Genomic DNA, 27,608 nt, shown 5'->3' on the forward strand with positions numbered 1-27,608 from the left:
TGATCAGATTGTCCAGATCTTTTAAGTTCACCTCATCAATGTCCCACTCACCACCATATTCATGTATTTCACCTTTCTTATAAGATACCACAGGGTCAGAAATGAAGTAACCCTTGTAGTGAAACCTTATCTTCAAATAGTGGTTCTCATAAGACCTAAAAGGAAACAATAAATGCTGTATGATTATTTAATTAATTCAAAGTGTATTTGTACTCATGCATTATACTGTATTCAACTATATACATAATGTATTTATATACACAATATACATACGGTATGTACATACTATATACATACTGACATTTTCAATACATCCACCAATTCACAAACAAACAACAAGCATGTGCTTTCAGGTATAAAACAGACAAAAAGGTCACTTACTTTGAAACATTATTGTCACCTCCATTAAGCACGTTTTGTTGATAAACCACGTTTCCTTTAGATGTAGAACTCGTCTTCTCTGTACCCTTCTTCGTCTTCGCTGCTACTGTCTTCGACTGAATCGTCTTCTCCGAGCACATACTCACCTTCGAGCTTCCATTTTCGACCCACTTCATTTTCGCAATGCAAAACAACCCTACAATCTGGATTTCGTTTTTGGTAAGAACAATCAAATTTGGTAACGATTTTGTTGTGATTAAGAGTTGGATTTGGTCGAATTTTTGATTGATGAAGATAATGCGAATTTAGGGGACCAAAATCGCACTCCCAAAGTTAACCCTAACTTTTGATTCAATTGCTTTTCTTCTCACGTGCCAAGTCTCTTTTGTTTTTCATTTTTTATTTTTTTTAATTCTTGTAATTTAATACATGGCATTTAAAATAAAAGAAAATTAGTATATACACACATGGCATGACATATCAGCTTTGACCAATTCAAAATTGCCCAAAAGGACTGAAACTGCAATGGGGCTAAAACATAGGGGGCCAAAATTGTGGTTTTCATACATGGGGGGCCAAAATCGCAACGTTTTGAAAGATAGGGGGGGAAAAGTGCACTTTAGCCTAATTAATATAAATCATTATCGAACTACATATAATCAATATCCTTCAAACAATATTACTAAAACAAAATATTCTTCAAACAGTAAACTGCACATATGTGTGTGTATATATATAGAGAGTCAGAATCCGTTGATACCTGGTGTCAACGGATTCGTTGACACCAGATCTCAACCACTTATTTTGTTTGATCCAATGGTCTGTAATTATTAGTGAAATTAATTCGTATGATATTCTCCCTCCCGTAACCCATTTGATTGCAACTCATCTTTTATACTCAATCTACCATCAACACACCAAAGTTTGATGAAATCATTTCTTCTCAATTTAAAGGGTTTTCTATGTGATCAATTCAAACTATATTCTAAAATTCAAAATCAGATTCTATAAAATAATGTTTCTTCTCACCTGTTTCAATTTCAAACCCTCAATTTCCACACCTAAAATCCTTTCAAATGTTGAAAACTCATCTAAAATACCCTAGTTTCACTAGTTTCCTCTAATTGGGATTGATCTCAAAAAATTTGCAATCCATATATCGGGTACTAACCAAAAGGTGGATGCGTTGGAGAACATCAAATTTTTAGGAAGCAAAGAAGGAGCATCACACGATGTGATGGTGCTTTCAAATTGATTTTTTTTTTTTATCAATCAAATTGAGTTTTTGTGTTAACTAAAAAGAATAATACAGTACGATCAATAATAAAGATATGCACCCTGAGTCAATTTAAAAAATAATTATTAGCATTTGATTAAAAAAATTGACGGTTGTAATTTGGTGTCAATGAATCCGTTGACACCTGGTGTCAACGGATATATATATATCCCAAAGTGTAGCATCCTTAGTTCCAATTTTTTTTAATTAACATAGTATTTCAATTTAAATGATCAATATTTTATTATATTTAATTGATTTTTAGTCACTTAATACCCATCAATTTTGACAAATTATTATGTTATAATAACATATATGGTGGAAAGCAATAATCTAATAAAAATTTCTTGGAAGAAAATGGTTGGTTGAACACTTAACTGGTGTTCACAATACAAACCAGTTCATACTCTATTACTTAAGAATTTTTAAGATATGAAACTAAGTGTTTTGATGCGCAATTATTTTGACAGAGTTTTGGCACAAGTAAAATATTGCAGAGTCTCTACGTATCTTTAAGTCTTCATTCATTTATATAAAGGTAGAAAAACGACATTGTAGAGATGCCAACGTATCAAAGAGTCGTTAGAGAAGCTTGATCAATCTTTATTATAGTTCTTTAAAAAAAAAAATCTTTATTATAGAAAAAGTTGTTTGAGGGTATAATTGAGATAATTAAAAAATAAGTATAAATTGAAGGTGAGAAAAACACAAGAAGGGGGGGTTGAATTGTGTTGACTTTTTATTCTTTTTCTCCTAAGCTGAAAACACTGATCAGAAGCAGATAGAGTTCTACTTCTGAAGTGATGTTCATAACTACCTGCAGCGGATAAACAGAGAGAGAGAAGAAAGACACAAAGCAATTTATACAGGTTCCTTCCACAAACTGAAAGTCAGTCATGTCCCCCTTGCACTTCCAAGGAGAGTTCACTAAAAAGTAATATCTGATTACAATTTCTCACTGCTAAACTTAGCAAGAGACTTCAAATGCTCAAGCACAACTGCAAAAGACTTCTAAATTCAAACAGAATTACAAAGAAAAATGTTTGAGGTTGAACACTTGATATACAATCAGTGTGTTCACAATACAAATTAGATACAGACTCTTAAGATTCTAGAATTTTTAAGATATGAAAGTTGATAAGAAATTCTAAGTGAACTTTTGAATGCAGAACAATTTCAGCAGAGTTTTGGCACTTGTAATACTTGGTATTGTTCTATTGAAACTCTGAGTTTTAAAACTATGATAGCAATTGTAAAAAAAATAAATATAAAGCCTTTGAAAATAACCGTTCCGGGGACTTCGAGAGACAATTCCGAAAGCACCCTTTTCTAACTATAATAATTCCAACTTATATTGCCTTTTATAAAAACAATATTCAAAGATCAGTGGGCCATAGTCCACCAAAGATCACAGCCATCAATTCATTGTCATACATGAGAAAGTCTTCCTTGGATACAAGCCCAACACATCATATTTGGGCACATCCAATTAAATTATGTCAGCTCATAAGATATACTGTTGCAAAATGAAAAAAGAAAATGGTTGTACTTTCAAGATTAATCCGTGACTATCATATATTTTCTATATAAAATAAAATAAAATAAACCCATTAATTGTTTTTCTCTCTTCCAACTTTGTGGCCACCTGTGATCTCCGCCTGCGAACTTTGTTGTGCTTCCACTACTTCGACCTTAAGTCCATCGCGCGCTGCACTGGCTCGTCTTCTCCATCCGCTGTGATAACCGCACAACAAAGCACCACGTTCTGATGAGATTGTGGAAGAACTCAAGACTTAAACCATGTCTTTTATGGAGTCTGGGTTGGGATTTTGGGGATTTAGGTTATGATTATTTTCAATATGGTTGAGAATTAAATTGGATCTTAGTATTTCCTTACTCTGTAGCAGTCCTTATTGTTATGCCCATTTCTTGTAATTGTAAGATTGAATCAATTCTAGATCCCTTTGTTCTTCTCTTGAAGAGTTTTGTCCATCAATGGAAGTATTATGTTTTATCATTGTGGTTCCCTTATTGCTTTTGTTGTTTATTTATGTGTTGAGTTTTTAACCGATTGTGTTTGTATCAGAATGTTTAATTTTGGGATGTTGAACTATTGAGCTTGTTGATATAAGACACAACAACTATAATGTGCTATAAGATTCAAAAACAAGTAAAATAGCTACTAGTTTAAGAGAAAGCTAAATTGATATATAAACTGATATATTACAGCTCTATTTCAATATGTTACAACCAAAATATAGATTTAGCTTGTTTCATGTTGCTCATATTAATGTGGCATAAACTGATACATGAACTTGAGCACAAGAGCAAAATAAGAGCTATAATTTGTACCCCAAAAGAAATGCTAAACAAAAGCTATTCACGACATAATCTAGAAGCGGGCCACTTCATAAGCAAAACCACCAATGTTGAGCTTTCAGCATCTCTTAAACCAGAAGTATTGCATAACTAAAACCAAAATTAGGCTATAATCTTCTATTGCATACAAAAAACCAGTAGCCCATTTCAACTTCTCTCTAACTTCTTTTATGTTCTTGGCTATCTTGGAAAGCACCACTTGGAGATTCCTGCATACAATATAATTGAATACTTGAGCAAGCAGACATGTTTAAGTTTTGAATGAAGTTATCTTTTGATTATCTACATACATAGATACCTGAATCAATGAGTTACATGTGCCAATTCCTTGTAAGATCTTAGTAAATGGAATGGATGGAGTATTTAAACCCCAACTTGAGGAATTATAACCCTATTAAATTATGTAAAAGAAGGTTATTAGCCACAATGAAATCATTCATAACTTCAAAGTTATCAAGAAATTGAGATAAATTATAAACCTCTAAAGGTGCACCAAAAGAAGTAGAAGGAACATTAGAAGTGTTGTCCATGTTATTGAGAATATTAGAAGGCCCATCCATGGAAGAACTAATGGAACAAAAGCTATCTTTTTTTTTTTTCTATGTGATAAAAAATATTAACAGAACAAAATATTAAACATGTTCAATAAATGATGAAAGTATACTTAAAAAATAATCAAGAAACTCACTTTTATGTTGCTTTTCTTTTGTTGTTGATCCTTTTCTTTTTTCAAAATGCCCTTTCATGAGTATTAGACATTCCTTTAATTTTTGCGCGGCGAGGATTATAAATTGCAATGTGATCACTATCCTCATTTTGAGTGAATTTTTTCTCACTAGTTGTTGCTTTTGAAATCAAATTGAGCTCATTGATGCATTGGTGCACACTCTTAACTCCACCATAAACCAATTTCCACATGATTTGTTGAGTTTCTTTGTGTTCCTGGCTATCCAAAACTAGATTATAAAAAAACTTCATAATAGCATTGCGATAAAGGATCATGGAATCACCACCATTGTTCATTGCATTTTCTGAGATAGAATTTTCTTTTGAACTCTCATCTATGTGATCATAAATCACAGCCCTTGCTTTTTTTGACCATCTTCTCAGAAAGTATTGGTCAGGTATTTTTAATATACCTTTGATGTTGTAAATTCGCAAAGCATGACTACAAAGAATGCCCATTGAATCAAACTTTCGACAACTACAACTGATCTTTGCAGCAGAGGAGTCAAATACTACCATATGTTTCTTATTAGGCATATGATTTGAACTCACTTCATGATATGACAAATTATCAGATTCTCCAATGTCTTTAGAAGTACTTCCACCCGTTTCAGCAAGATACTCATTCAAAAAAAGTTTGAAAGTCTTGTGAGTGTATATCATAGATGCTTGTCTCAAAGTCTCACTGATATTAATGATGCGGGGAGGCATACTTTGGCTATTTTTGAATTCCTTTTCAGTCTCTAATTGTCGCCACTTGTTTACCATTTTTTCAAATGCTAATAAGAAATGACTGAGACTGGTTGTTGCTCCGGCAATCGCACTTAAAACACTATTTGTACTCTCACTTCTTTGAGATGACTTGATATCAGCAGAGAACACATCCTTGCTATATGCAGTGCTCCATTTATGGCGAATTTTATACATGCTTTTCAACCACTTGTGATTTTGAAGCTTGTACTCATTAATCATATAACTCCAAGTGCTTTCAAACTCTTCTTTTGAATCACAGCCTGACATGCATTTCCAAAACAAACCTTGAAACTTTTGATCAGATTTAAGATCACCAAAATGAGAAGGTGCATTCTTAGATATATGCCATAAGCATAAACGGTGACATGTATTTGGCATTACGTCTCCGATTGCTTTGGCCATGGCTCCATCTTGATCTGTAAAAAATGTTTTTGGTTGTCTATTTCCCATGCTCTCCAAAAACACTTTAAATAGCCAATTAAAAGAAACAGAAGTTTCATCAGATAACAAAGCACAACCAAACATAACATTTTGCAAATGATGATTTACCCCAACAAAAGGAGCACATATCAAATCATATGTATTAGTACGGTAAGTGGTATCAAAAACCACAACATCTCCAAAACAATCATAATCAACTTTGGATTTACCATCTCTCCAAAACACATTGGTTAAACGTGATTCTTGGTCTAACTGCACACTATAGTAGAACATGGCATCTTGTGCTTGTCTATTTTGCAAGTGATTGATTAAAGATTGGGCATCTCCACCTTTAATTAATTTACTCTTTTCAGTGTAGACAAAATTATGCACATCTTTCATTGTCATGCCAAGCTTATCAAATCCACCAACCTCTTTTCCTAAATAACTCCAAACATGAGTAACTTTCATACCAGCGTTAACCATAGACTTTATGAGACCTCCTTTGGTTTCTGATACTTTTCTCATAGAGCGTAACAAATGTCTTTGCTCGAGCGGCACCAAAGCATGGTTGTGATCCATTATCAACTTAGTAATTCGCCATTCTCCATCCTTGCTAACATTAAATCGCACCATTGCTTTACAATTTGTCCTTGAATCAGCCCTTTGATAAGCAACTTCACCTACGATTTCTCCTTCTGGTTCATTGTTCTTAAACCCTTGTTTGGAACAATAATAATCTTTCAAACGTGTGTTCTTTTTATCATTATCATAGTACAATTCCTTCCCTTTTCTTACACTAAAACCCATCTTGAAGCCATGTTCTTGGTATAAGTTATAAGCTTCATCCTTGCTCTGCACAACTTGACCAAGAAAAATATCTCTGGGCTTGTCAATTTCAACTGCTTGACATTCAGAACCCTCCATATGTATTCTACAAATAATTATAGATGCAAGTGAGTCATTGAGTGATAACTAACATAAACAGACCAAAGTCATCATTTAATTGAACATAAATAACATGTATATTAAAAATGCCTCTGTACTGCCGTTTTAATTTGATCCATAATAACATGTTCTATCCAAAAACAAAACAACTTTCAAAATAAATTATCTACATACAAATTTGATAATGATAATTTGAATCGATCAAGTAACTACATGTAAAGGCATTAAAATGTTATAACCATCTTTAGATGAAAAAAAAAATTATTAAAAAAATAATATAACTTATTGAGTAACATGGAGCTTCTTCTACAAAATCATAAGACAAATAATTTTCACACAATAAATAAGTGACATATGGAGGAATGAAAAAGGAAAAAGAAGTTCTTACATGATGAACAATGAAAATATAGAAAATGGGAATGAGTTGATGTTGAAAGGGAGACCAGCAAGTGAAATAGCTTGTTACAACTTATGGATGGAATAATCAGAGAAAGAAATCGGAAAAAAAAAAAGCCATTGAAATTAGCTTGTTACTGAAATTAAACTATGGAGGAAAAATGGATGAGAGGTGATGATATACACGGTAACAAAAAGGGCGGGATAAGTGATGGGTTATGATCCCAAAGTAATAAAAGATTATTTTTTGGCTTAATTACACCACATGTCCTTTAAGTTTGACGTTTATAACAGATAGGTCCTTTAAGTTTGTTTTGTAACAGATAGGTCCTTTAACTTTGTAACACTGTGCAACTAAGTCCTTCCGTTAACAAAACATTTATTTTCTTAAAACAAAACACTTAACACATTACATTAATGTTACACTCAACAATGTTTGATCGTCTAACATGATTGCACGCTTAAATTAAACTAAAAAAAACAACATGTTACAAGGATTGTTCACTTTACTTGATTAAATATCAAGCTTATTGTTGCAAGCCAACAACATGCAAGTTACATCAACAATCTTCAAAAATAATCATAACATTTTCCAATTAATAATATGTTTTTGCCTTGGCATGCCACATCACAGACTTCACAACCACGTCAGCGTTTTTTTGACGGTGAGTTAACGGAAGGACTTAGTTGTACACTGTTACAAAGTTAAAGGACCTATCTGTTACAAAACAAACTTAAAGGACCTATCTGTTACAAACGTCAAACATAAAGGACCCGTGGTGTAATTAAGCCTTATTTTTTTATCAGAAAATAAAAAAAGAACAAAATTTTAGCTTTTATGAGTTGTCATGGTTTTATTGGTTGTGCCCAAATATGATGTGTTGGGCTTGTATCCAAAGAAGACTTTCTCGTCATACATATCTAATTGTTGGCATTTATTTTGCAAAAGAACAAAAAAAAAAAAAAGTTCAAGTCACTTACCGTAGGAGACCTAAAGAGGCCTCCCACCCTAGCCTTTGCCCGATACACACATGCAAACCATTGCAACTAATAAAAAAAAGGTCCTTCATGGTATTTGAGTAAGTGACCATGTCACCTCTACCGCAATTAATAACCATTGCAACTTTTAAAATTTATATTTTGAAATTTTATTTTATATTGGAAGGGAGGAGATGGGAGAGAGATCTTCTATCTTTTTTGAGAGAGAAGGTTTGTAGATAATGGTAATTGAAGGATTATATTTATATATTTTTTATTTTAATAATACCGTAATATACCTCAAGTTTAGAGAATTTATCTAAACCCTCTAAAATATTCTTCTAATATATTTTTTAAGTTCCTCATGTTAAAGGAATTGAACCCCTAAAGTCTCTTCCCTTCATGTTCTCTGCTCTATTCCTTTCGGTGCCTCTTCCCAAGATCTCTCTTCCCCTCCAATCTCCCAAATAGACCTAAGACAATTCATTATTTATCTTTTGCTTTACTAGTGCAAGTACTAAAAATCCACGATAGTCCCACAATCTACTCAAGATATTATTAAGATTAATTGCTTTAGCAATCAACCATATCCTTGCAACTTTTTGTCACATAATTTTTCTTCAATGGTGAACTGAAGGACACACTTTTTGAACTTAAGACTCTCCAAGACTTCTGTTGATGATGCTCTACATGCAAATAAGGTCATTTGAGAATCCTTTCCAAAATAAATTAAGTGGAAAAAATGAAAGTAGAAAATATCATAGACAACTCTAATACAAATATGTAAGCAAATATTGTTTATTACATGATCTAATATTTATATTAAAAAATATCCAAAGGACATGATTTCTGTTTTTTAATAAAAATAATGTCCAGATAAAACATCAAGAAACAATCCAATATACCAATGCATACCATACAAGTCTATATCTCACACACACAAGATATCAAAAGGAAAAGACAAACAAAATTGCTAAAATTCTTTGTAATCTACAATTCCACATCCTTAGTTTGAACACTTGTTTGAAGATTTGTAATCGACTTAGGATTCCAAACGAACATTTGTTGCCAAATCTCCATGAAAGCTCGCACAATTACTCCATGATAATCTCTAGAATTCAGAGCCAAAAAACACTGCAATAGTTGCTCCAAGTCCTTGGCTTCAGACATTTCCATCTCTTCTATCATCTCTAACATTGATTTCTTGAAGTCTTCGTAAGGATCCTTTGACTTTTTCACCAAAGCAAAGCTTTCTTTTACCTTCTCCTCCATTCTACTTGACATAACCTTCGTTTCGGTTCCTCTTCGATTCTCTTCCATTCTACTTGACATAACCTTCGTTTCTTTTCCTCTTTGATTCTCTGTAATACTTTGAAACCTCACTCTCTCAACCTTCTTTACACGACTTAGCGTCCTTCTATTTGCGCTAGTTAAATCTTTATTCTCCTTTTTATCACTAAAATTTGAGATAGCCTTAACTTTACTGTCCATAGTACTAGACGAATGGACCTTCTCGTCTTCCGAGAATCTTGCTAAGCAAGAAATCAACGATTCACTTTCCTCTTCATTGATTTTATCAATTAGAAACTCACTTCTTCTTGAAGGAACGTCGGATGTACTTTTCCGGCCTTTGGATTTCACTTTCTTGACCTTTGATGACACACTGCATTGGTGTTCCGGCGACAAAGCAGGAAGGTTTGGATACCCTATGTCATGTGCTTTGGAGTTGACAGGAGAAAGACGGTATATGGCAGGGCCTGGATTCCCGGGGAAAGAGGAAAGGTCATTGGAGCGACACATTTGAAAAGAAGGGATTGTAAATTTCATCTTAAAGCGTTTAGACATAGTGTGGCTGTGAAACTATAAGAAAGAAAATTGATGTGGTGCAATATAATTAAAAGTTAATGTGGTGTTATTTATAATGGGAAATGCAATGTAAGAAATTAATTTAAGGCCGGCAAGGAAATAATAAGGACAAAAGAAAGTAGGACCAAGGTGATATATAGAAAGAATGACTGAATCCGAGTGAGTGAATGTGTGATTCGTATCTCAAGGGGTCATTCAATTCAAGAGGCTCTATTCGAAATGACCGTGAATTTGGTTGATCAGTTACATACTCCCTCCGTATAATAATAATTGTCTCTTTATTTTTATTTTTATTTTTTTCTTAAGATAATTGTGACTTTAGAATACCAATGCAGCATTTATTATTTTTTACATTATAATATCCTTATTTATTGAACTTTATTCAACTTAACTACTCCACTAACTATAATTAATAAGGCTGTTTTAATAAATGGTACTAATTTTACCATCAAAATCAATACAATTAATCATTTTCTTAATAACCGTACATCAACCTTAAACGATTATTATTTAGAGACGGAAGAAGTATTTTACACATTGAATAGGACACGCACATAATTGCAAGAATTCCACGTTTAATCATAAGGTTTCTACACTTTCTCAAAGACAATTGAATATTTTGCAAAATGTGATTGAATATTACTACCTTCGTCCTTAATTATAGGGCCCTTTTGAAAAAATAAAGGGAATTAAGATAGTGGATTTTTGTATTAAATATGTTTGTAATTAGTATTGTTTTTACAATTTTATTCTTTAAGAGAGAGATAATTTATGTTTTCAACATGTTATTTATTGTTGATTGAAGAAAAAAATGTATAATTAATAGGGGCATGTATGTAAAGAAATAATTAATGTAGTTGGAAATAGCAAATGAGTCTTATAAAAAGGACAAAAAAATTCTCAAAATAGTCTTATAATTAGGGACGAAAGTAGTAGATAAATAAAAGTCCAGCAATTTGTTGACAAGTTCAACACACAACATATCCCCCAACCGCAAGAATGAATCCGTCTCTATCCAGATCCCGTCACAACAATTATTTTTAAGAAATTACTTACACTTTGATGCAATGGGGATATATAGCTTTATTTATTTTTTGCATCACGCATTGCATATGGGCTTATAATATGCATGGTTTTTTATAAAATAAAAAAAAAAATCTTTCTATTCATGGTAATTAGGAAATTTGCCTTTCAATAAGCACACTAAAGTATCCTTAAGACTTGGATCCTTTGTGACCGATGAACTAAGGGTTAATAGTGTTTTTCATCCTTGTAATATATGTCATTTATGATTTTCGCCTCTATAAATTTTTTGATTTGATTTACATCATTGTAAAACTTTTTTTTCTTCCGAAAAACACCCCTCCCCCATATGACTATGCATATTTGCTGACGTGATACGTTGTGTGGCATGCTGACTGTGCATAAATGCTTATGTGGCGTGCTAACTGTATAATTACTTTTATTTTTTCAGGGTACACGTGACAATTGTGCCTACTTTTTTTTTTTTAAAAAAGTTATAATGTAAATTTATTTATATTAATTTAGAAATAAAAAATAATTTTTGAAAATAAAAAAATTCAGGAACTTTTTTTTTAAATTCAGAAAAAAAATTATTCCGAAAAAATATTTTCCAAATTTTATATTTTTTGTTTAAAAAATGAACTTCTTTAATTTTGAAAATTTCGTAAAAAAAATGATTTTTTTCTAAGTTTTTAATTTCAAAAAAGATTTTATAAAAATTTGGAAAAAAATCTGAATTTTTTCTAAATTTTATAAAAATTTCGATCCAGATTTTTAAAAATAAAATATTTTCCAGAATTTTTTTTGCAAAAATCTGACTTTTCTTTTTAAATTTTGAATTTATTTTTTCTAATTTTAACTCCAGAATCTTTCGAAAAAACCGAATATTTTTTTTTATTTTTTAATATTTGATTTTTTTTCTTCGATTTTTAGATTTTTTTACCTGAGTATTTTTCTGATTTTTTGGATTTTTTTGTTTTTGAAAATTAATTTTCAGATATTTTATAAAATAAAATCTGATGTGGACATTTAAAAATAGGCTTAATACATGCTTTGGTCCCTTAACTTATTTTCGGATTTCATTTTGGTCCCCTAACTATAAAGTGTCTCAATTTAGTCCCGTATGTCTTTTGTCGTTACCTCTTTTGGTCTTATCCGTTACATTTTAACTGTTTGATCTATTTTTCAAATAGAAATCGTTGGATCATGTAGATGTATTGTAGCCTACGGTGAATGATTAACACCTAATTTTTTTGAAGCAAAAATATATTAAAAAATTCATTTTCAAAATTAAATTTTTTTTTTACGAAATTTTTAAAAATGGTCAGATTTTTTTTTTTTTAAATTTTTTCTACAAAATTACGGAAAATATTTTAATTTTTAAAATCTAGAAAAATATATAAAAAATTCATATTTTAAAATTAGAAAATAAAAATATTCCAAAATTTTTATAAAATCTTTTCCAAGATTTAAAAATTTGAAAAAAATTTGGATACAAATTTTTTAAAAAATATATAATAAATCTAGATACAAATTTATGGAAAATATTTTAATTTAAAAAGGTTATAAAAAAGGTCATATTTTTTTTAATTTTTTCTACAAAATTCTGGAAAAAAATTTTAATTTTGAAAAATATATAAAAAATTCAGATTTTTATAAAATATGAAAAAAAATTATTCCTGAAAAAAATAATTTTTTTACGAAATTTAAAAAAAAAGGTCAAATTTTTTTCTACAAAATTCTGAAAAATATTTTAATTTTTAAAAATCTAGATACAAATTATTTCAAAAATATATAAATAGATGAAGATTGATGGTGATTTTAAATTTATAATTTTAGGAAAATCAAGAAGAATAGAAATGATTATATGTTGTGAGCCTATTGTATACTTGTGTACTTTTCAAATATAGCCCTTGATCACCAATCTTAAATGACATGTGGACAAGGGTTAACTTTTTTTGAAAACAAACTAACGGAGAGGACCAAAAGAGGTAACGATAGAAGACATAAAGGACCAAATTGAGACACTTTATAGTTAGGGGACCAAAATGAAATCCGAAAATAAGTTAAGGGACCAAAGCATGTATTAAACATTTAAAAATATATAAAAATTAAAAAAAACCAAGTCAGCGCCACATATGCGCATATGATGAGTTGGATGGAGGAATGATGTTTTCTGGAAAAAAAAAAAAAAGTTTTATAAGGATGCAAATCAAACCGAAAATTTTATAAGGATGAAAGCCATAAATGATCTATATAACAGGGGTGAAAAGCACTAGTAACCCTGAAATTAATTTGGTTACTAAGAAAATCTTACTCTTTACCTAAAAAAAAAAAAAAAAACTTACTATAGTTCATATAATTAGAAGAAATATCAAATCTTGACGTTAACTTGGTTATTACGAAAAATACTGACTATAATTTATTTTATTAGAAGAAAGGTTTAACTATTCTTGACTATTGACCCGACGGTTAACTTGATTACAATAACAATATAAATATAACCAAAATACCAAATGGATGACTCTAAGAATTGAACTGAAATTCTTTTTACGAGGAGAGTCAAGTTACCAACTTGTTCAACATTGTTTTATTTGTTTTTTTGTGTTTCAACATTGTTGGTTCAAATATTGTTTTTAAAGAGATTTTGTTTTTGCAGAATATGTAAAAAAAAATAAAAAAAAATCGAATAAATAAGTTAATTTAAACACATGACATTTTATTGTTATCTAGTATCAAAGAGTATATAGTAGTAAAACTGGCATAATCCAAGTGATAAGAAATGAAGAATTGCAAGTTTGAACATGGACTTATCGAATCCACACTCCATCATTTCATACGTCTTTACAATATTTTATGATCTCAATAATTTTTTTTTTTTTCTTTTTTGAAAACTCGGATGATCTCAATAATATTATTGAATAAACTTGGAAAACAAGTCAAATGTATGTTTAATTAATTTAAAGACATTTTTGTAGTTTTCAAAAAATAGCAAAGTTACAACAGTTTCTTCCTGCAGACCCGATAAACATTTCGAAACAAGCACTAAATCCAGATGAACAAGGCAAATCCTTGGCTTTTGCACTACAAGTTCTTATCTATCCGCGTTCTTTATCTGATGTTGATTGCCCAACCCTACCATTCCCTTCCTATGATACACAAGGTAGACCCACACACACTTAATTTTTTGTTAGTAACATATATGTACTCAGTTTTTTTTGTCCTTCCTTTTATTTATTTTTAATCAATCAGGGTTGACACAATAATGACCATATGGTTTTGCCTACGTGAGGTAAATAGATAAATCAATGATTTTTTAAAACTCTATTTTGCTCCTGAATCAACTTGCCTAAATTAAATTGTTTCATCAATGCATGTTTAAAAAAAGTCACACGTTTTTCACTATAGAAATAAAATCCATAGTTTCAACAACTTTTTTCATAAGCAGTTTCAATCATATTTTTTTAAAAAAGAATATAAAAAAACCGAGGATTTTACTTCCTTTTTTTGAAATAGAATAGAGGTAGTTTACATATTATTTAAAGATATATTCATGATACAAAAAAAAAAAAAAAAAAAACAGTAAATTAGAAAGAGAGATGGAAAACATATCAACCTTTCTAAATGCATGCATCCTATAATTTCCCCATAAAAAAAGAAAAGAAAAAGCCATTTAATAGTAATAGTAATAAATTAATAATAATGCAGCTAAAGGAAACTCACACCTACACCTACGGGCAAGGAACGCCTAGAAAAGAAAACTCAAGGGTTGGTCATGTATGTGTTTTGCTTCCCCTCTCATCACTAGAGGGCATAATAATTTTACAAACATAAAAACATTTGATTCTCTAAGAACAAACTTATCATCTCCAAGCCAGTTGAGGCAAAGAGGTATCTAGAAAGAGAGAGGGAGGGAGGAGACTCTTTGTAAAGAGATTTTTTTTCCTTCTCTCTTTCTTGTTTTGTTATCAATCGATTTAATTGTCATCTTCTCCTCTCATCACTTGGGGATATAATAATTCTACGAACATAAAAACGTTTGATTCCTGGATAACAAACTTATCATCCCCAAGTCCGTTGAGGCAAGGGGGATACGCAGAAAGAGACGAGGAAAGAGACTTTCTTTATCATAAAAGAAGTTTTTTTTTTTTTCCCTATCTCTTTCTTGATATAATTTTTTCCTTTCGATTTCTTGTCATTTTTATGTTAGTGTCTCCAACTAATATTTAAGTACGTGAAAAAGATAATCTGGCTTCATATATGTTACTTCAAAGACAAGCCATGAGAAAGTTGTGTCCTAATTTTGACAAGGCAGATGGGTTGGATACGGTTCTGGAGGTTCCTATTCCAGAGGAAATGTTGACCAATATGGGCACCACTGGTTTCAATCGTTGGCAGAACTTGAAAACTCTAATGAATAATGCTCAAGTTGCTGATAAGTCATCTGGTCTATCTGCACCTTCAAATAATGAATTCACCGCATTGCTTAAGCTTGTGGGTGCTCCTCTTATTCCTCTTCAGGTTCAATCTGATCATACTTTGACTCGGCCCATTCGAGATTGTTCCGTCGTAAGCATTCACTATATATCTACATTTTTTTCTTCTTTTTTCAAATGTTAAACGTATAATATGTATATATTGTAAATGATGCATATGGTGCCTATTTGTATGACATATATAGTTCAATTTTATTTTTTTATAAGAAAATGCTAGTGGTTAATTTATTAGGATCGAGCGGAAAATGTTAGTATCCGGAATTACGCTACAAGATGCACTTCAATTAATTAGTTAATGATATATAGTTTTCATTGAAATGTTTGGGCAGAGAGATTCAATTGGGAAATACATAGTGCAACAATATGTGGCAGCAACCGGTGGACAAGGTGCATTGAATTCATTGCAAAACATGTATGCAATGGGAGAAGTTAGAATACATGGTTCAGAGATGCGTCATGGTGCCGATGATAACAGCGTTCATTCAAGAGGCAAAGCTGAAGTAGGAGGTTTCGTGCTATGGCAAAACAATCCAGATTTATGGTGCTTGGAATTGGTAGTCTCTGGTTTTAAAATAACTGCTGGTAGTAATGGCAAAGTATCCTGGAACCAATCCTCTTCTCAACCTTTTCAGTCTAACAGAGGCCCTCCTAGACCCCTTCGTCGTTTCTTCCAGGTAACAATATTCAATATGCATATTCCATTTATTTGTTTATTTATGAATTATGAAACTACTATAGTATATATTGTGTTGTGTCTATCAGTTAGGATTTAGCTTAAGGTTAATATAGAGTAAAAAGTTGCTAGTAAATTCAGTTGTTTGTGATTTGTTTTAACTGTTGGCTTGTTAACTATTATCAGGGGTTGGATCCAAGGTGTATAGCTAACTTGTTCCTAGATGCTGAATGTGTAGGGGAGAACGAAATTAACAATGATTTGTGTTTCATACTAAAATTACAAACAGAACAACACATCCTCCAAGCACAAAGTACCTCCAATACTGAAATTGTAATGCACACAATATTGGGCTACTTTAGCCAACGCACAGGACTACTTGTCAAATTTGAGGACACTAAGTTGGTGAGAATGAAGACAGTTAAAGGAAAAGACTCCGTAATTTGGGAAACAAACATTGAGTCTACTATTGATGATTATAAATGTGTTGGTGGCATTAACATAGCTCATGGTGGGAAGACAATTTCCACGCTTTATAGGTACGGCGCGGCACATAATCACAAACAAATGATTGAGGAAATATGGAGTATTGAAGAAGTTGATTTTAACATTTTTGGATTGTCTATGGATTGTTTCCTTCCTCCCTCAGATCATGAGAGAGAACAACATGATGTTGCAGAGCATACAGTGTGAATGAGTTAGGATTTTGATTCAGCTTCTCTCAACTCCTCAATCTGTAGGAAGTGTACATAAAATATAGACAAGTATAGGTGAATCAAAAGTTTTTGTACATTGTCCTATACTTGGAAGGTCAAAAATTTATCTTCTTGAAGAAGAATTTTTACTTGACATAAAGTACTTTTTTTTTTTTTTTTTTTTACTGAAAACAAAAACCATGATTCCATGCCTTGGGAGAATAAGGATGGATAGAAAATAAGAAAACTGAGATATGTAATGGACGAGTAAAGAACAAGATATACAAAAAGTGCAAGAAGAGTCTAAAAAAAAGATTAATAATGGAGTAAACAAACTATTAAAGCTCACAAATTTTAAATTAATAAATAATTACAATACTTTACTTAATGATTTTCTTTCAATCTAGACCTTCTTTACCAGATTTCGAGCTGTGTATTGCTTCAATTTTGCAAGCCAACTTCATTGGACACGAAACATGGGTAAAATATCACATTAAAATTTTTAATCAAACAGATTTATTTTGATCATATAAGCTTATAAACTATAAATTACTTGTTATGTTATAAGCTCGAATATCGACCTTGTCAAAGAAAGCTTTCATGTCTCGCATGCGAGTTCCCCCTCACACTTGCGAGAAAACAACTATATACATCCCACATTTTTAAGAAGCCTAAAAAATTGTATGTTAGGATGGAACAAATCTATATTTTTGTGAGGAAGCACACATTAGGACGGAGTAGACACTGGTTTTTATTTTTTTATTTTTTTTATTTATGTGTACTACAGTCAAAGTGATTTTGGGTGGATAAGTTCCTACCCACTTGAGATGCTATGTGCCAACCCCATTAGACCTAACCACTTTTGCCACTATGACTTAAATACTACTTTGGGGTGAGTGTGTGATAGAGAGAGATGTTGCTATTATTATTTCAACTGTGGGGATACACCTAAACCTCTCACAAGTCAGAAATACTGATTCATTTTCGTGCCTTGTTCCTGTGAAAGCCCCTTCCAAAGTACAAAGAGAGCAATAATGCACGCAAGTGCTGCTGGTAAGAGGCACTACAAGTTATGTGCCTTGGCTGCAATTGTCCTTATAGCTCTTTGGTTTATGTTCACAGGCTCTATCACCCTCAAATTGTCCATAAACAACCTCAATCCATTCTCTGATGACTTGGATTCTATGATTCTTGATGATCTAGATGTGTTGGTTGGTACCCAATAATACATAATTTAACGTTGTTCATTCATACGCAGTGGTCTTCAATCTTCATGAATCATTACAAGCTAACACTGTGCTTTGTTTATGTTGTGATCTTTCAATTGAGAAATAGGAAGTGGAGGAGAGGGAGAAGGTGGTGAGGCACATGTGGGATGTGTACACTCGCAGTCATAGCAACTCCATTGGATTACCTCAGTTTTGGTTGGAAGCTTTTGAAGCTGCTTATGAGCACTTGGTCAGTGATGTTCCAGCAGTTCGAGACGCCGCTGTTTCAGAAATCGCCAAAGATGTCACTGGCACCGCGCTCACACATTTTACACCAACTTCCTCTTCAACTTCAATCACCACCGGTAAACTAAGATCACATAGTTCTCTGTTAACGAGTGCCCTAAAGGCGCACTCTTTAAGGATTCCTAATAAAGAAATTATTCCTTAAAAAAGTCAAAAACTCCAATTTCCAATGCATTGATTTCATAAACTTTGACAAAAACTTATTGTGCCGGCATAGATACCAGGGCTTTGCAATATTTGATTGATTACAATTCTGGATATTCCATTTACTATAGAAGTTCCCAGGGAATTCATTAGAGGAATGTTTCCAATAAAAATAATTTGTTAGGGCATTGGTTAACATTTTTTCCCATAAAATTATCATAGTTGCACAGTTATTAAATAAGAGAAAATTTATGTTTTTACTTTTCATGGTTGACATGTGCAGAGCAGCAGGAGATCAAGAAAACTTAAGCCAAGCTAAGAGTCAGAGGGAATTGGATCATTATGAAGACCGTGCATTTCAAAATAATCCCTTCCCTTCCTTATAACGCTACCTCCCAAATATATGTTTCTATACGATTATATAGGTTTCTAAATTTGAATCAAAGTAGCTACTTGAGTAAATCTTATCAATGTAGAAGAACTGCTACTCATTATGGTAAAAACAAAATTTGCTGATCATTGCATATTTATGTTTGCAATGTCATAAATTCACCAAAGCAATTTCTTTCTTATGCTTACTTGTTCTACAAGCGGATTTGCAACTATACACCTGCTAGAGCATGTGACCGGAGACAGAAGAGATGAATACTGCATTCAAAATAATGGATGACCAGGAGATTTGCAAGGGATATCACATACTCATTTTAGTTCAGATTCTTTTTAAATCACACGATAACATTCTAACTGAAAAGAAAAGAAAGTGTTAATACAGATGATCTTCGGAACAATAGGCGATCGATAATCCAAAAGACGGTCGGTGTATAAAACATATGCAAATTTTTATTTACTCATCAATAACATCCTTTTCTTCCCAAAACTGCGGCACTAACCTTTTTCCCTTTCTTACCCTTCTTTCCACCTTTTGAGAAGGATCCATCTGTCTGTCGCAGATCCTGTAAATTTATATTTCCAGATATCACGCCTCCACCGACTCTCCGATCATTCTGAGTCTGAAAAGCTATTTCCAGAACTTCGGAAGGTAGTAACTCCATGTAATTGAGAAATTTATCGATGAATTCATGATCTGGGTCATATGATCCAAGATTTTCAATCAGAAACATCTCTGCTTCGGATCTTGATTGCTTCAAGCAAAATTCGAGGAAACTTGTATCTGCTACCCCAAGAAATATAGTAAAATTGACAATTATGAGAGATTCAAGTACAGATAGATAATCTGACCATCAAATGCCTAATCATATCCAATAATTAATTTATTTAGGCTGCGTTTGGTTTGCAAAACATAATTATTGGACAGAACAGTACAAAGCAGAACAGCACAACAAAAGGTAGAACAGCTAATTTTCTGAGGGACGAAATGATATTTTGGTGTTTTAGACAACTTGTACTGGGACAAAAAATTGCGTTGTGGTTTGGTGATGGACAAAAATTTCAGTTTTTGTCCTGTCCCTTACCTGCAGTTTGTCCCGTCTCTGAAACAGTTTTATGAATCAAACATTGGACAACAACCGAAGTTGTTCTGTCATGTCCTTCATTTTTTAATAATGAATTTGAAATTTTAAAAGATAAAATAAAAATTGAAGGAACGATAGTGTGATAAATTATCATATAATATTACGATCACTTTTTTAAACGATGTTAGAAACATTTTATCCCTAATTTTTTCCCGCTCATTTACTGTATTAGGTTAGCAGTAATTTAACCTAACAAATTCCATTTAAAAAAATGCATTGCACCAATTTCATTCATATCCTCTTATTTTTTATTTTTTTTTACACTCTCATCTTATTCTCCAAGTTATAGAGTTACACATCCCAATCAATTAAATTTCATTTATTATGAAGTTGAACCGATTTTTTTTCTTTCTTCTTAGAGGTGAAGTTGAAGCACTTAGTTTATCACATTTTAGTTTCGATATTAACTTTGTATTTAATACGTTTAGAAACAGAGTACCCTAATTTCCATGCAAATCTGGTTATCCTAATTTCCATATAAACTTGACTATATATACCAAGCCCTAAACCGTGTTTCTCTCAAAAAAAAAAAAAAAAAAAAACCTAAACCGTGTTCCAAAGTTGATGGTCACTTATCCTATAATGTTTGTTGCGGCACAGCCCTCCAGATAATGCTTCATTCATCTAACAACAAGTAACAAAAAATAAGGAAACTTAGCTAATTAAAATGAAAAACTAACAGATCCAAAATTGATGGTCACTTATCGTATAATGTTTGTTACCGCACTACCCTATTTAAGTTATCAACATATATTCACTAAAAATAACGTATTTGCTGCAACTCAAGTACTCTCAAGAATCTAGGTCCTCTCATCGAATTAATCCAAGGTGTTTCATCCCTTTCATATCGTTGCATAAGAAACCTACCTACTGAATAATATGGACCGTAATATCAAATTGGCAAACACGATAGTTTATGTTCTACACGACCTTCACTAGAAATCTGAATCAGTTGCTTGCTACTACACGTTAAAGCTCACCAATACAACATCGTCGTTAAGGTAATTGATTCATTACTTTAATTTCTTAATTTATATGCAATTTTTTTATCGTTTTGATTTTTATGATTTGTTTGGCTGCACATGTCATTACAGCACCATGAAATAGAGAATTCCTTTTCACCATGACCAATTTCATCTGCTACCACTTAGTTTGGGATCTTTTACTTCCATCAATTGTTTTTAATCAACTTATGTTTTTGAGGTTTCTAATTATGGTTGTTTTAATTTTGTCTTGCAGTGTCCCTGTTCGCATTCTTCCTGCATGTTCAAAGTTGAAGAATGAAAGACTATTATTGGCAGTAAAATGGTTCAGCTCAAGGTATTTGTTTGCGCCACAATTCTTGGGCAGTTTTAGTTTTTTTTTTTAATTAACAAATTTGGATATAGTGTGCAGGCTGTAGTTTGTTGAATTTAATAACCATGTGTGTTCCATGTTCGACTGATAAAGGACCAAGAGTTATCAATATGGATATATTAGCAAATTAACCGTAAATGTATGTTCTTATAGTTTGCATATTCTATAAGGAGTTAGTAGCTGCAGATGAAAAGAAACTGGAGAGGAGGATACCTAACATAGTAGGTTTTACCTTTCATACGCTACACGCTCATGGTGGTAAGAAAGAACATTGAATATCATTGTAATGTAACTTCAATCCATGATGTCGCAACGTTACTTCCTCAGCCTTATTGTTTTGCTGATTTTTATTTTTTTTTTCCTTTCTTTTTCCTTTGCTTTGTTTGTATGTTCTAAGACATATTGTTGAACTTTGTGATTGGCTTGAAAGAAGAATACTACCTAATTGTTTTTTTGTACATGTAAGTTAATGCATTTCATGGTTTGACCGTATGAACTCTCTTCACTTTGTTAGATGATGAATTGAATTTCTCTTGAGTTGATTATTAATCATGTATTGAATCCTTTGTATATGGTTTCTCTAATTGTCTAATTATGAGCAGTTGTGTTTTTTTTTTTTCTTTCTTTCTTCTGATCATTCTAATAATCTCTAAATTATATTCTAAATGAACAACATGTTAATGTAGTAAGAGAAGTTTAAGTAAGAGAAATTTGTATTGGTTTGCATTTGTCACCCACTCTTTGTCTTCGGTTCTCTAGCCTTCATATTCACTTTAATTGCACAATATTAGACATTAGTTGCCAGCACTTTCTATATGCTCTCTACTAATTAATGCTTTTGATATAATTATAATTATGTGTATGCTTCTCTTAGTAATTGATTTTGCAGGGTATATGATTCCAGCTAAAGCTGTTTTTGCACTGTTACAAGGTTTGTGATCCAATTTTTTCATCTCTTCTACTAATGTAAACACGTTTGTTGAATCTTTTTGTTTCTCTCAATTTGATGTTTCCATTATCAACATTTTGTTTTAATTCTTATATGTAACTCTTTTTTCCTGTATTTTTTCTGCTACAACCCCACTGGATCTACATGATTCCAGCAACAAAGAAAAGTATATTAACACCATGAAGCTAATGTCCAAGATTGGTGTTGTCAAAACTAATGTCTCAATTCAATTGTGCTTTTAAAACTCTTTCCTTTTTGTATTACTATACTTTAGATGTCAATAATATGACATGACATTGATGAATCCTTGGATTATTTTGAGTTTGATGTAATTATGGATGATTTTCAATTAATTTAAGATGAATTACTACATTATTTTTGTTGAAAGTTATACTACAGTTTACACGTAATACGCTAGAAAATATGAATTTAGAAATTATCAACTATTCTTTTGATTTAAACTATAGTTATGCTGAAATACTTTAATATATTATCGTCAAAAGTAGATTTTCACACACCCCACCTAATGTTGCATGTGTTAGTGTCGCTTCTAAATACACAAATGCTTTCATATATAGAGACCATGTCCAAGGCCGTATAGAAGTAATAATAAATTTTCTTAGATGTTTCACCCAAGCCTTAACGTCCTATCATAGTTTTATCACAACTGATAGTTACAAAGAGCTTCGTTTCTAAGAGACTGATGTTTAGTTACACATTTGCAAAGAGCTTTCTTTCTAAGAAACAAAGACCTCTTATTATGATTCGTTATGTTACAAAACAAAATTTTAGAGCCGTAATATACATGTATAATTAACGGATACCAAAATACTAAACTATTTCAGTACAGTAGCAGCATAGAAAATAAGTCCGACCAAGCATAAATATTGAAGAATTGCAAACATAGTGTAAAATGAATATACAACAAACACTAATATCACTACAAGAGATAGAAGTCTTACTGCATAGTTTCTAGCTTAGATTGCTCAATTGCACCCGAAAACATGTCATCATCCCCTTTGTATATTGAATGAAAAGCTTGGGAGTTTATGTGGCTAGAAGATGCAACTTTTGATGGAGTTGAAATTGTCCGTGAAGGACCACTACTCTGAGCGGATTTGGCAGGCTGTGATTTCTGAGGGGTAGTAAATTGCTCCTGTTCCTTTAGAATGTCCCTTAATGACAGTGGTTTATGAACCTTACCAGAATCAATTGTCCAAGCTGGAGAAGGAGATGGGCTTGTTGGTTCTCCCCTCCAAAGAACAAAATCTCCCAGAGAGGGTCCTGAAGGTATAGTAGGCAGTTGTTCTTTCTCCTGCTGCACAGAGCGAGAGCTTTTTCCCTTTTCAATGGGACTTGAACTTATTGGTGTTTCACCAGAAGCAACTGGCTTTGAAATCTTAGACCCTGAACCCTTTGATTTTGTAGATTTTTTCCGGCTCCTTTTAGCGTCTTTAGCTTCAACAAAGCCTCCGTCATCAATTGGTTCTAAATGGGGAGCTAAATATTGTGAGAATGATATACTGTCTGGACCTGTGCCATCTCTTCCATTAAAAATCTCCACGTCTTCTTCTGCCAATAGATCATGTAATGGACTTTTCTTGCTCTTGCTATTTTGAGAAGTTTTGCTTCTGACCAGATTTTCGATATTACCTGCTTCTTTATGATTTTGACTAGACGCCTTTGTAGAGACTGGATTGGCCACACTGTGGGAATTGACGGTAGTAGCAACCTCAATTACAGGCATCTCTGTCTGTGCCTTTTTGTGTTCTTCTTGTTGAATTTCTATTAAAGACTTTGCCTTGAAACCAGGAGCAGGTTTCCAAGCTTTCCCTGAAGGAAATTCAGTATTCTGTGAACTAAATGACTTTGAGTCATTCTCAACAACAGTTTCAGTGATGCTTTTGTGGATAGAACAACTGCCTTTGTGGATAGACTGTCCTCACCGCTTGTTTGTTTATGTGTTTCATAATCTTCTTCATCCCTATTGACTTCCTTTAAATTGGTTTCAATATAGTTTGGCTTTTCAAATTTTGAATTTTTTGATTGCTGCAAAGTCGCATTTTTTAGCAATCCCTTTGTTTGACCCGAAGATTGGGATTTCGAAGATTTTTGCTTCTTTGATTTCTTCTCAGTGGCCTTTTTGGGTTCATGCACTTCAATGTCTCTTACATCCACCACAGATGGCTCAACATTTGATATGACTCTTGCACCTACCTGCCCTTCAACACTGTCTGGTTTAAGCTCGATATCCGTACCCAGTTGACCAACCAGTGGTAACTCAATCTTACAAGACGCCAAAGACACTGCCATAACAGGTTCAACACACAGAACAAGTCTGGAATGCTCACCAGACTCTGAAATTGCATTCACAAGAGTACCATCAGCCCTACCACTGTCACCTGACATCTGCTCCACATATTTAACAGTACAGTCAGGAGCAGAAACTGATTTCTGTGTAATATTAGGTTCTTATGTGGTTCTATTCTGCTCATGCACTTGGAAACTTCCACCAAAAGCAGATGCAAGAAATGTTACCTTATGGTACTTTTCATTAATTTGCTCGGGAAGAGTAGTGCCCCAACTATTTTGATGACTAATATTCTCAAACAATTGATGAGGCAACTGCAGAGAAGATTCAATGCTTTTATTATAGTTAGTACCTTGGCTTTCTTGCATAGTTAAATTCAAAGACTTGGTACTAAGCTCATCATGCACACTGGAAACTGGTGTCTAAGAACTCGTAGGAAACATCTCATGAGGTGGTTGACGTGGAGAAGGTTCCACATGCAAATTCTCCATTCGTATTCCACCAACCTGCAACTGTCCATAAGATAAATCACCAAAGTGCTGGTGAGATTGCTGCCCCTGCAGCACTTGAGAAAGTAGTTGCTATTGTTGGCGCATCAACAGTTGTTGCTCCTCCTGCTGCTTGAAAAATAGGATTTTATCTAATAAAGGCATCTGATGTGCAGGAAAAGTGGCCTGAGAATGCAACTGCAGCAAGTATTGTTGTTGCAACATGTTCACTTTATGCGGATCCTGAGACAAAATAATAGATGGGTTATCTGCAGTTTGAGCTATTAAGTTGTTTAAAGACAATTGGTTTGGCGCTTGATACATTTGTTGTTGCATTCCAAATGGTATAAAATTTTGATCACAATGCAAGTCAATGTTATGCTGAAGGGGATACAGTCCACCTTGTAAGGGATAATTTGACCAACCGGAAACACCATTACTTAAGCATGTAGACGCCCCGTCAGACAATCCTTGGATACCAGAGATCAACTCAGAATTTTTGGATTGATGTTGCCGAGAACTGTCGCTCAAAGAAGACATGAGTTTTGAATGTGGTGATGCATCTGGAACAATGTCTGATTTTGGAGGAAGGGATGCTGCATCAATCCCTGGCCAATATGGATAAGGATTTGATAAGGACCTCTGTCGTTCAAGAGCCATCCTCTGGTCCAGCAAGTATGGGTTGTTTCCACCATCAACTCTGATGGGCCCAAATTAGCAGAACTGATTCCAGTAAATCCTTGTATTCCTAAAATGTACGCAGCAGTTAGGATAAAATATGATCGTCTAAAACATAAATGAATTTCACAATATATAGTGTACATATTAATGAGAGAAATGATAGTATATGGCATACTTTTATATTCAAAATATTTAAGTAGCAGTATTAACCTTCAGATAATGTCAGGTTTTCAAGTGGGGGACTGTTCTTGCTACCAGACATGACTGACTCCAAAAACTTATTTTCAGCTTCAGTAGCAGAACCCAATCTATGCATGGAATTATTTCTCAACATCTCAACCTCACTCGACCCAATATGAATATTCCCATAGGTACTAGAACTTTGTCGAACAGGTGCCTCAGTAGTGTCAAGTTTTGTTGTAGGGAACCCCGGTGGTGGTCAGGCTTTAGCTCGTAAATGGGGCATTACATCGCCAAGTTGCAACCATGGTGAGTGAGCTGCTGCACTTTCCAGACGAACTAGTAAATCAATACCAAAATATTCAGCCTCGAACCATTCAATAATATCAATTCCTTTGAATGGACCTTGAACTTGACCCCAAGGATCTTTATAGAAAAGTGATAACTCCTCTGGAGGAGTCTGCGGACGTCTCATAGTTTCCAGTTCACCATCCATAAAGCCAGTTAGTTGTCTTTTAACAGTTAAATCTTCGCTAGATTGCCACTTCGCTCCATCTCTGGTATCGGATAAATAGTCGAAATTATTTTCCCACTGAGTACGAAAATCTTTTGGTTGGTGTGACCATTTGATATCTGAGTTTCTTGACCTGGCATCGCCAAGCACATCTTTGCTATCATGCACGAGACTATTTGGTTGTTCACACAGCGATGTGGCACGTCATCCAGTACCAGGATGAACATAAGTATTTTCTTCAAGTGCTGATTCTTTGTTAATATGCACCTCATCAGCTACTTTATAAGATCCTCCATCTTCATCTCTATCCACATGCTTTTCCCCCCCTTATTTTTTTTAATAGATAAAACACATACATCATGATGAAGGATTTTTACCTCTCATAAAACTATTTACACGTAAGTATAATAGGATCGTGTCCACAAGGAGTTGCGTATTTCATAAGCATTTTCACAATATTTGTCACGTTAAGTGTTTGGGTATAAATTGTTTGTTTGTGTAAAACTATTTTCCTAATCGACATAAAAGTAAAACGAGAAGAGATAGGGCTATTCCGCTTGCGGTCAGAGACATCAACCAAGCGTAACAGCTGCAATCTCTCGATCGATTAACGGATTCTAGCTTTTTAAACTATATTATCACAATCACTCGACAATATCATTCGTGTCCAAATGATATCGTTATTTCTAAGGGATCGTTTAAACATCGATTTCTCAAACATTTAAACGATCACAAAGTCGTTTGGGTAGTTTAATCAACGATTTCCCAACCGATTAAATTACCCAAAAGCATTAAGTTCTAGATTAAAAGTGATTATCAAATATTAACATCCATGTCTAGAGTGATAACTTAAGATAGATTATTATTCTATTTATAGATTCAAAAGTATGTGTCCATATCATTTTGAATCTCAATAAAACAATAAAAAC

At 32.9% G+C, this 27,608-nt stretch overlaps 5 protein-coding genes across 6 annotated transcripts; 2 read left to right on the forward strand and 3 right to left on the reverse strand.

The window, feature by feature from the left end:
• Positions 1-4,765: 4,765 nt before the first annotated feature.
• Positions 4,766-6,862, reverse strand: LOC112420296 (protein FAR1-RELATED SEQUENCE 5-like). The gene has a single exon (XM_024779089.2). It carries the CDS (start codon positions 6,860-6,862, stop codon positions 4,766-4,768), a length of 2,097 nt encoding a protein of 698 aa, XP_024634857.2.
• A 2,266-nt stretch (positions 6,863-9,128) lies between these two features.
• Positions 9,129-10,155, reverse strand: LOC25490182 (transcription repressor OFP7). The gene has a single exon (XM_013606658.3). The coding sequence runs from the start codon at positions 10,100-10,102 to the stop codon at positions 9,248-9,250; it is 855 nt and encodes a 284-aa protein (XP_013462112.1). The 5' UTR covers positions 10,103-10,155; the 3' UTR covers positions 9,129-9,247.
• A 4,727-nt stretch (positions 10,156-14,882) lies between these two features.
• On the forward strand, positions 14,883-17,164 carry LOC25490183 (uncharacterized). Its single transcript, XM_013606659.3, has 3 exons — positions 14,883-15,715; positions 15,972-16,316; positions 16,502-17,164. The coding sequence occupies exons 1-3, from the start codon at positions 15,407-15,409 to the stop codon at positions 17,006-17,008; spliced, it is 1,161 nt and encodes a 386-aa protein (XP_013462113.1). The 5' UTR covers positions 14,883-15,406; the 3' UTR covers positions 17,009-17,164.
• A 766-nt stretch (positions 17,165-17,930) lies between these two features.
• On the forward strand, positions 17,931-19,192 carry LOC25490184 (uncharacterized). Its single transcript, XM_013606661.3, has 3 exons — positions 17,931-18,221; positions 18,346-18,583; positions 18,952-19,192. The coding sequence occupies exons 1-3, from the start codon at positions 18,045-18,047 to the stop codon at positions 18,975-18,977; spliced, it is 441 nt and encodes a 146-aa protein (XP_013462115.1). The 5' UTR covers positions 17,931-18,044; the 3' UTR covers positions 18,978-19,192.
• LOC25490185 (protein ESSENTIAL FOR POTEXVIRUS ACCUMULATION 1) lies at positions 19,160-27,033 on the reverse strand. 2 transcript variants are annotated; one of them, XM_024779192.2, is made up of 4 exons: positions 26,196-27,033; positions 25,279-26,052; positions 23,468-23,957; positions 19,160-19,839 (listed from the first exon to the last, which is right to left on the reverse strand). In XM_024779192.2, exons 2-4 carry the CDS (start codon positions 25,334-25,336, stop codon positions 19,776-19,778), a joined length of 612 nt encoding a protein of 203 aa, XP_024634960.2. In that variant the 5' UTR covers positions 25,337-26,052; positions 26,196-27,033; the 3' UTR covers positions 19,160-19,775. The 2 variants fall into 2 exon arrangements, with proteins under 2 accessions (XP_024634960.2, XP_039688088.1); XM_039832154.1 differs by having other exon boundaries at positions 23,468-23,954; positions 25,276-26,052.
• Between the last annotated feature and the right edge of the window lie 575 nt (positions 27,034-27,608).

This window comes from Medicago truncatula, chromosome 3, assembly GCF_003473485.1.
Source record: "Medicago truncatula cultivar Jemalong A17 chromosome 3, MtrunA17r5.0-ANR, whole genome shotgun sequence".
In the NCBI taxonomy this organism is placed as follows: domain Eukaryota; kingdom Viridiplantae; phylum Streptophyta; class Magnoliopsida; order Fabales; family Fabaceae; genus Medicago; species Medicago truncatula.